General features: G+C 38.3%; 1 protein-coding gene across 1 annotated transcript in view; it reads right to left on the bottom strand.

Moving 5' to 3' along the window:
* Positions 1-2,486, bottom strand: part of LOC101851107 (angiopoietin-related protein 7) — an 8,108-nt gene extending 5,622 nt beyond the window's left edge. The window contains exons 1-2 of the mRNA XM_035968383.1: positions 1,875-2,486; positions 310-500 (exon numbers count right to left, since the gene is read on the bottom strand). Coding sequence (XP_035824276.1) covers positions 310-500; positions 1,875-2,486 — 803 coding nt within the window. The remainder of the gene's footprint in view (positions 1-309; positions 501-1,874) is intronic.
* Between the last annotated feature and the right edge of the window lie 7,368 nt (positions 2,487-9,854).

Genomic DNA, 9,854 nt, shown 5'->3' with positions numbered 1-9,854 from the left:
ACTACTACTACTACTACTACTACTACTACTACTACTACTACTACTACTACTACCTACTACTACTACTAACATAGAACAGTTTATAGTGCCTACACCCGTGTGGACACATCTCTAAGCGCTTTACAAAATTGTGTAAGCCTATAGGTCAGGACTAGGGAACAAAATTATATTATTATACACTGTATATATATACATATTACATATATATCCACAGGTACTGCTGTGTGAAAATTTCGTTGTCGCTATTGGAGATCGAAGAGCGAAGTAATTCTTATTCTCACCCGAAGCTCGCTCTTGACATCGCTCAACTTGCGTTCAAAACTGGCTTCGAGGGCCTCCGTGATGGCCGTGGTGTTTACCAGGAGGTCTTGGCTGTGTTGTAAAACCTCTCTCTTGTTGTCGTCCAAGGCCGCCGCCACGTTCGATAGAATTTGGCGTTTTTGGGAGAGCATTTGGTGAGGGCATTCTCGCTTGTTTACTTCCACCGTGTGGCTCAGCACCTGTACGGTGACGTAATAGGAATAATAATAATATTATTATTATTATTATTATTATTATAATAATAATAATAATAATAATTTTTAAAAATAAGAAAAATGACAATACATGTATATGTGGCCTTTATATAGTGCTCAACCTCGATTAAAGTTAAAGCATAAAAACAATACATTTTGTTCTGACCCCAAAACACTAATGCTTCTACTTTTATTCCCTCATGGTCAGGTAGGAAAACTTTTGGTATGCCCCTCGTAGCATGGAGGTATAAGAGGAAAACACCTCTAAAGTGTAACTTTAATTTTTTTTGCTTCAGTCTACGGTTACCATGGCAACGGCGGTCATATTGAAAATAAACAACTTTCATAAAGGTAAAAAGGATTTTTTATTTACCAACCAAATTAGTTCAAATTTGATAAATGATAGATATACTCAATACAAAATTCTGTACTTTTGGGATCTTGGATATCTTGAATAGGAAAAAAGTTAGAGATGGATAACTGACTTACCCCTTCATGCCTCTGACTCTGAATTCGATTACATAATCATCCAAGTAACTCACTTATGAAAACATCGATTAGCTTTTCCACCTGTTTAAAGTTAGGTTATGAAGTGAATAACAAGCCCTGAAAATTTCATTGGATTCAATAATAGAAAATACAAAAGTAGACCGAAAAACTATCAAAGTTTTGAGGAAAAAACGACATTTTGTTACATAATTAGCAAAATAAAAGTTCCAGGACAGAAAATCTGAAAGATGATGATTGTAACAAAAAGAGTAAGCATTAAAAAAAAAAAGATTTACAAGTGGTTGAAGTATTATAAATACAAAGTCCAGATACCATAAATTGGCCCAAAATCGCCAATTTAAATCCAGCCTCCCCCCCCTCCCGCTTAATCTACTGGGCAAAGCATTCCAGATCCTGAGCCGTGGTATACACACGCCCGTTTACCCCCCGTTTTAAAAAAAATTCATAGATGGTAAAAGAAATGTTTTTTTGTCAGCTGGTGACCTTAAGCTGCGAGTCAGAAAGTACTGTTTCAACAGATTTGATAAATACGATAGCGAATTATCATTCAAGCATTTGTGACATAATAACAATAATAAAAATAATAGTGATAAAAATAATAATAATAATAATAATAATAATATTACTATTAATAATAATAACAATAATAATAATAGCCATAATAATAGTCACAATAACAATAATAATAATAACAACAACAATAATAATAATGATAATAATAATAATGTAGATAATTTTATAGTGCCCTCGTACATCCGTGTGTACACAGCTCTAAGCACTTTACATTATTAATTGTGTACTGGTCATGACTAGGGAACAAATATTAGCCAACTGGCTAACGAAACTCACTTCAAGCGTCTTCAGGATGGTCGTTATATTCTGGAGAATGTCTTGTTTCTCCTTCAGATAGTATTTCTTGTTCTCCTCTATGGCTGCTGCTACGTGCTCCTGGATGTCTTGCTTTTGTTGCATGCATTGTCTTTTGTTGTCCTCCACCATTTCGCTCAGGATCTGAACAGTGACGTCACTCTTACGTGTGATGGAAGCCGGTAGACCTTTCTGCCACCCTACACTGCCGTGAGAATTAACAAAAGTGACATCACAACGGTACACACCGATCGTATCGTTAGTTGCCAATGGCCAGGTACGCCGCATATAGCTGTTAGCCCCGGAGACAATGCTGCCCGTAGCGGTTACATATTTAGCTGTTAGTCTGACATCCTTATCGCTGTCACGAAGTTCCGCAACACTGGACCATCTGCTCACCTGTTTTTTCTGGATTCTCATCATGAGAATTTCCGAAATGTCCTGCTGCTGGTAGGGGTTGAAACAGTTCAGAGAAACTTGTGCTGTTTTACCGATGTCGATTTCTTCTGACGTGACATTGAGACGCCATGCTTTTGTAGACATGGCCAGGGCCGCTACCAGAATAAGCTTGGTAAATGTCCAGGTGTTGTCCATGTTTCTTGTGATGCTAATTATTCTGTTCACATAGATCGTCGCGTACTTTTACTCGGAAGTCTAGAGGAAATATTGAGACAAAACATTCAAACAAGAAAATATTTCATCAACCAGCCAGCTGGTCAGATTTGACAAGCCAGTTAAAAAAAAAGAAGTTTAAATCGGTGTCTCTTAATCTGTGGTACCGATGTATGAGCTCGAGAAATATTCCGTCGAATATGAAATTCTAAATGCTAAACAAGCAAAAGGAGTAGGCCTATAAACATAATGAGGATACAATTGATTTATTTAAACACTGAAACTGTATTTTTTTCCTTGGTTGTTTTGGTTGGTTTTGGTTTTGGTTTAGGTTTTTTGGTTTTGCTTTGTTTTTGTTACATTTTGTTCTGTTGTTTTCAGGGGGAGGGTTTTGTCTCTCCTTAAAAAAATGCTTTCTGGACTTAAAACAGTTGAACAGCTTGCTGATGATGATTTGAATATCTTAATGGCAAAGGGCATAAGTCAAATCAAAATATTGAAGACGATGACTTTCTTACAAGTGTCCATATGGACTACTACTGCTACCCTTTCATTTTCATTGTTCAGCTGTTTGAATAGTGCCACTAGTAGTACGTGGTTACAGCTGTTTGAAACAGTTTTCAGCTGCACGGAAAACCCCCCCAGAAATGATACGGATAGACAAAATGGAACAAGCCAGACAATTGATTTAAACAGAAAATACAAAATTTTAACATTGGGACTTACACCACTTTTCTCCTGTAGTTGTATTTGGATTGCACAAATTAAAAGGTGCACTAATTGTTGAAACTTTAAAAAAAAAGTTTTTTTCAAGATGTAGAAGTCTGCGCATCTAACACCTATGGTAGAGGGAACATCGTCTGTTCACGTAAGTCACCGAAAGTTCCCAAAAATACTTCTAGAGATTGTTATTTTATCCACAAAGATAAATCTGATTATTTAACCCATTTAGAACGTGCGTTGTTTATCTTGGAAAAGTTGGAGGGCGCGCTGTTTTTTGGACAAAGCTGGAAGACTCGCTAGTCTATTTGAGGGCGATAGTAAAAGAAGAAGCGTGGCCTCGTTATCAACAAAAATATATCTTCCTGTTCTGTTCTGAATTGTATAAAGACAAACAACAATACCCTTTAAATAATATACAATAAGCATTATGTTTATGATTTAAAAAAAAGTTTGTGTTTGGTGGTTTAAAGTGTAGTGCAACGTTGCCTTCGGTCTGTTGCTGATGGGACATAAGTGTCCACTACGTTCTTAAAGATGTAAAGAGAATCCACTTACTTTCCATACAGTCACTGCTTCTGTGTAGTAGAGCTGCTCAGTTGGCGTCCATTTATACAGGAAGAGCTGGTATCAACAGTATGAAATGATGAAACGTTTTTACTACCACCCCAACCCCCCAACAAAATAACAAACAAACCCCAAACAAAACAAACAATTGAAACAGCACTTTTCATGTTAGCATTCTTGCTTGTGGCTTGTGGATGTGGATGTTGTTGTTTTTTCAGTGAGTTTGGGGGAAAAAGGGGGGGGGGGGGGGGCGATGTGATGCTTAAAGATATCGTGTAGAAAAAAATGGGTTAAGGGAAACTTATGATGAAATGCACCTCTTCAAGCGGATTTCTGGCGGGAAGCAGGATACGTGTGTTATTCTGTTTTGCAAAATTCTGAAATACTGTTTTTCTGGGGAGAAAAAATAGAAGCAGCACTTGTCCGGTTTGACGGGATGAGATCAAAAGTATTGTAAAGTCTGCAAGTTTTCATATCAGCAAGGTCGTGAGAAATCTAGAAAATGAAGGTTGAATCATTTTGTGTTGCAGAACGCAGTTTGAGAATTTGCGCAGTTAAAGAGAACAACATGTGCTCTGCCAACATTCCGCTGACGAGTGCTCTTTGTCTAAGGTTGAGTTGAGAAAATAATTAAGTATTGCATCATTTTGTGTCGTGGAATATGTGCAGTTACAGAGAAAAACAAAATGCTGACGGATGCGTTTTTGTCTTAGGTTTGTGCTAGATTAAATCTGTTTGCGTGTCTGTTTGTTGATATATGGATTGGTAAGAATCTAATGTGTACAAAATTGCTTGTAAAATTGCAGACCAACGTCGTACAAAATGATATGTTGGTCGCTACAACTAGATATATACACAAAACAGATGGATTATATCCAACAGCGAGGGTGTGACAACCAGTATGCCGACTTACGAAAGAAATTTCGATGACAAAATTGCGAAAGCGGTTTCCGGTTATCAGATGACACATAGGCTCATAATCCGATATGTACGAAGTTTCTTGTTAAATTGTAGAACATTGTTGTGGAAGATGATCTATTGGTCGTTACGACTGTATATACGCACAAATAAATGGATTATATTCAACAATTTGAATTTGAAAAAATGTAAAGCTGTTTTATAATATCTAAACACAACCAGGATTGTCAAATATGTGCTTGCTTAAAAAAATTGCAGACCAAGATTGAAAAAAATTATCTGTTGGTTGTTACGACTAGGTGTACAGAAAAATAAATAGATTGTATCCAGCATTGAGAGTGTAGCAACCAACAAAACAACTTACTTAAGAAATGTGGATTTTGACAGGTGTTTCCATCATCTCAGATAACAACTAGACCTGGTTAGAGTCTGAACTGTAGAAAGATACTTGAAGAATTGCAGACCAAGGTTGTAAAAAAAAATAATTTGTTGGTCGATACAACTAGATATCACACTGCAAGCTGCAAGGGGCACCATTGGCGGATGTTGAATCCTTCACCTACCTGGGAAGTGTCATCAACAAGGCAGGGGGAACAGACGAAGTCATCAAGGTCAGTATCCAAAAGGCAAAAGCAACATTCATCATTCTCAGGAATATATGGATGTCTAAGGAACTGAGATTGAACACCAAGCTGAGGATCTTCAAAACAAACGCGAAGACTGTTCTACTGTATGGTTCAGAGACACGGAGGCTCACAGCATCAGCAGCAAGGAAACTGCACAGCTTCGTAAATGGAAGCATACGAAGGATAGTGGGGATCAAGTGGTACGATCGAGTCACTAATGATCAACTGTGGAAAAGAACAAGCCAAAGGCCAGTAAAGGAAGACATACAGGTGAAGAAATGGAAATGGATTGGACACACCCTGAGGAGACCCCCGACAAGCATCATCAGGCAGGCTTTAACGTGGAACCCACAAGGAAAAATGTAAGAAGGGAAGACCAAAGATGACATGGAGGCGAGCGGTACAAGCGGAAATTGAAAAAGCGGGGACATCATGGAAACAGATAGAAAAGGATGCTCAGGACAGGCTTTGCTGGAGTGATGCTGTTGATGGCTTGTGCTCCACTGGGAGTTAAAAAGGGCAAGAGAGAGACAACTAGATATACTCAAAATCAAATTGATATTAAACCCCAAAGTACCACAACCAACTTAACAACTTACATACTTGTTTTCGGTGTCTCTTTTACTTTAAACAAGCTTATCCAGATTGTAAAACTGATCTGTTGGTAAATATCATCCAGTGCTAGATCTGCGACAGACATCGGCGATCATGATTTTCCATTCATTCCTTTGCTCGGATGCTCTCAGAAAAGCTACGTTTCCCTGATCTTTCCCTGTTACCCATTTGTTTAGGTTCCCTAAGTATGTTGTTCTGGGCCTACCCGTGCCTCGCTTGCCCTCAATTTTGCCAGTGAGAGCTAGATGTTCAAGACCCTTATGTCTATTCAGGTGTCCCAAAAACTGCATTTGTCGTTTCCTGATTGTTTTTAACATTGAGCGTCCCACGTGGGCTTCATCAAGCACTACCTCATTTGATTTCTTCTCCTTCCACGATACTCTTAGCAGTCTCCTAAGAAACCACATTTCTGTTGCCTCTATTTTTATTTTCACTGTCTTTAGTGATTGTCCAGCATTCACAGCCATATAGAAGGGATGACCAAACATAGCATTTCAGGACTTTCATTTTGGTGTTCATTGATATGTTTCTATTTTTCAGGATTGGGCTCATTTTATTGAAACTAGCCTTATCCATTGCAGTTCTCCTTTTTTATTTTTGTGGAAGATTTGGCATCAGATGTTATCATATATCCTAGATATTAAACTGTTGGACTTGTTTGATCTTTTCACCTTTGCTAATGAGATTACAACTAGGATTTGCTGCTTTTTTGGATATTACCATGCATTCTGTTTTCTTTACATTCAACAATAATCCTTTACGTTCACTTTCTTTTACAACCGTATCTAGAAGCATTTGAAGGTCCTTTTCGGAGCCTTCTATTGGTAAACATACCCCCTCCCCCAAGAAAAAAAAGGATTATATCCAACACCGAGGGTGTAACAACCAACATGACAATATACAAAAGAAATTTGGGTAACAAAAATGAAAAGCTGTTACCAGCAAGTTCCTTGTAAAATTGTAGACCAAGGTTTAAAACAAATCTGTCTGTTGGTCCTTACAACTATATATTCCCAAACATAGATTTATCCAGCATTGAGAGTGTAAGAACCAACAGTAACAACTTACTTAAGATATTTTGATGACAAAAATGGAATGTTTTCCAGCATCTCAGATCACAACTTGGTCTGCTTAGAGTCTAAAATGTACACAGTTTCTTTGAAAAAATGCAGATCAAAGGTGAAAGAAAAAAAATGATCAGTTGGTCGTTACCACTAGATGATATATATGTATACACACAAAACGAATGGATTGTATCCAACACTGAGAGTGTAAGAACCACCATAACAACTTACCAAAGATAGTAAAAGGACAAAAATGGAAAGTTGTATAAGACATCTCAGATCGCAATCAGGCTAGGTTAAAGATAGATAGATAGATAGATAGATAGATAGATAGATAGATAGATAGATAGATAGATCGATGGATGGATAGATAGATAGATAGATAGATAGATAGAGAGATAGATAGATAGAAAGATAGATAGATAGATAGATAGATAGATGGATAGATAGATAGATAGATAGAGAGAGAGATAGATAGGTTGATAGATGGCCCGTCTGTGTTGCAAGTACCATATACAATTCTCACTCAAACTCAAACTCAAACTCAAATCGGGGTTGAGACCATTGCATAGACTGACCTCTCTTCACAGCACGCGTCACAGTGACGATGCTTACATACAACGTTTGAGAATCCTTGAAAACTGCAAATTTACATTTTTTTGTGTGCCTGTGATTAAAAATGTTCAGTAAAACTCACACATAAATATGTTTTTAAATGAACGTAAAGGTATTAATCCAAAAACAAAACAAAACAAAGCAAAACAAAACAAAACAGAACAAAACAAAACAAAACAAATATATATATATTATATATAAACAAAAATTGTCCAATGGGCAGATAAAAAAATGTCTGTTTCTTCGATTTCATTATTTTGACGGGTGTCTGATTCTTCCACACTGCGACGGAACTATTAAACTTTAATTTATGTACAGGCAAAAGTTGACGACAGTTCTACTGTCCGTATTATAAGTATTTTAATGTGCTTTGCCATCTTATTTAAAATCTCAGCGGAAAAGGGCGTTCCATTAGCTCAGTTAGTATCATGCTGGACTATCAAACTGATGGCCGTGATTCGAATCCCACACTGGGCATTCTTGCACTCAGGTCGTTTTGTGGAGTTTTCAAAGCTCTCACTTTCAGTCCATTTGGCTCGTTTCTATGGGAGTCAGACGTTGAGTTCGCAGATCCCGCCTCCCAAATAACTTATGATAGTGTTGATTGGAGGCGTTAAACTCATACACACGCTTTTTCTGAGGGAGGCTACATTCTACATGCCGCTGTTTCCTTGTTTCAATGACGTTTAGGCTACCCTAGGCATACATCGAAAGAGTTAATGTGCCATTTGATTAATATTACTATAAGTCCAGGGACGGAATCGATGCCAGATGTCTACTTCCCAATTAAGCTTCTTATTTTAACCCCCAAAAGCAGTTTGTTATGGGGTTTCCGACTTAAAACAATGCGTCATACTCATGGGAAAGTACTGCCTGTGTGATACGTCATATTCTTGTCTTCAGAGTAATCAAAGACTCTAGTTACTTAATTCGTATCTGCAGCTTTGTCTTTGTCATGACAATTTTTAATGCTGTTTTTGGTTGTTCATTTTTTTCGTCATAAATCTTCTCGTGGCCTGTGGGTGGTAGGAGGGCACCGCTTGTAAGTCCTACATTTTTTTTACCTTCCTTCTGTTGCTCCTGTCTGTCTGTCTCACTTTTTCCAAGCAGTCATTTACCTTTTGTTCTTGTATCGATGTGCTTCTCTTTACTCAAGTACATACTCGTGGCCTCATGGTTTAGCATGTCTATAAACACTTGCACCACCTTGCCAAGGAATTGGTTTGTGCCGGTGCCTCTGTGGAAACTTCCTCACGACTGTTCCATTCTGAGCTTGTTGCTTTCGTCTGAAGACCCAGCAAACTCTTCTGGTTCAAGGAGTGGAGTGGAGGATAGATAAAGACCAGTCCAGTGTTTATCATTTCAGAAGTTTGTACGCCAAAGTACATGTAGTGCAAGGGTTTACAGTCCACTGCTCGTGAGAAAGTAGATTATTGGAGAGACAGGACCTAAAATTTGTATTTCGACGCTCGCCTTCGATAGGACCAACTTATGCATTTTAAGCAAGTGGTTGGAGTGAGGGAAACACAAGTGTACTGTTAGTCCTGGTCCGTATAGACCTTCTTCCTTTCTTTCTCTGTGGGTGGTTGGCGGATGCTGTTGTGGGGTTTGGTCCTTCATTTCCATCAAACATTTATCGTCCTTATCTTGCCCCTCCTTCTTTTTGAGTTTGTTAATCTCTTGTAACACTTCTAATATTCAGCACTTACATGACCTTATTGTGGTGCAAGTGCCATAAAATTCTCGCTAAAAACATTCCTTTCTTGCCTCTCCTTCTGTCCATCTTGCTTGTTACATGCGCTTAACGGTAGTTATCGTGTTGTGCCACTCTTTACGTAGACGCAGACTGAACGAAGGGGATGAGAAGTCTTGAAAACTCCCCGACCTCAATTTCAAGATTGCCCAGCTGAGAATTCGAATCAGGGTTATCAGCACCATACATAGTCCCGCAGCCTGATACAGCGAATAATGTTATCATGACCATTGACATGTAGGTTTACCAACTGAACTCGTAGGGTGCCCACCGCTGCCTGTAATGTAGCGGTTAGGCCCGTCGCTGTCACACGCAGGAAAACCGAGTTCGATTCCCGAATGCGAAGAATTTTTTAATGGAGTATCTGGTCTTTTTGCTGTGATGTTGTATCCTCTCTCAGGCCGAGTTGGCCCTGACAGGCAAGGTCGGGAGCCTGTCTCCTAAATTATATAATTTGTGTTGATTTTTAAAA

This window comes from Aplysia californica, unplaced genomic scaffold, assembly GCF_000002075.1.
Source record: "Aplysia californica isolate F4 #8 unplaced genomic scaffold, AplCal3.0 scaffold00055, whole genome shotgun sequence".
NCBI classification, from domain to species: Eukaryota; Metazoa; Mollusca; class Gastropoda; order Aplysiida; family Aplysiidae; genus Aplysia; species Aplysia californica.
Note: the sequence above shows the minus strand (reverse complement) of the source record. Positions and strands in the feature narration are given on the sequence as shown.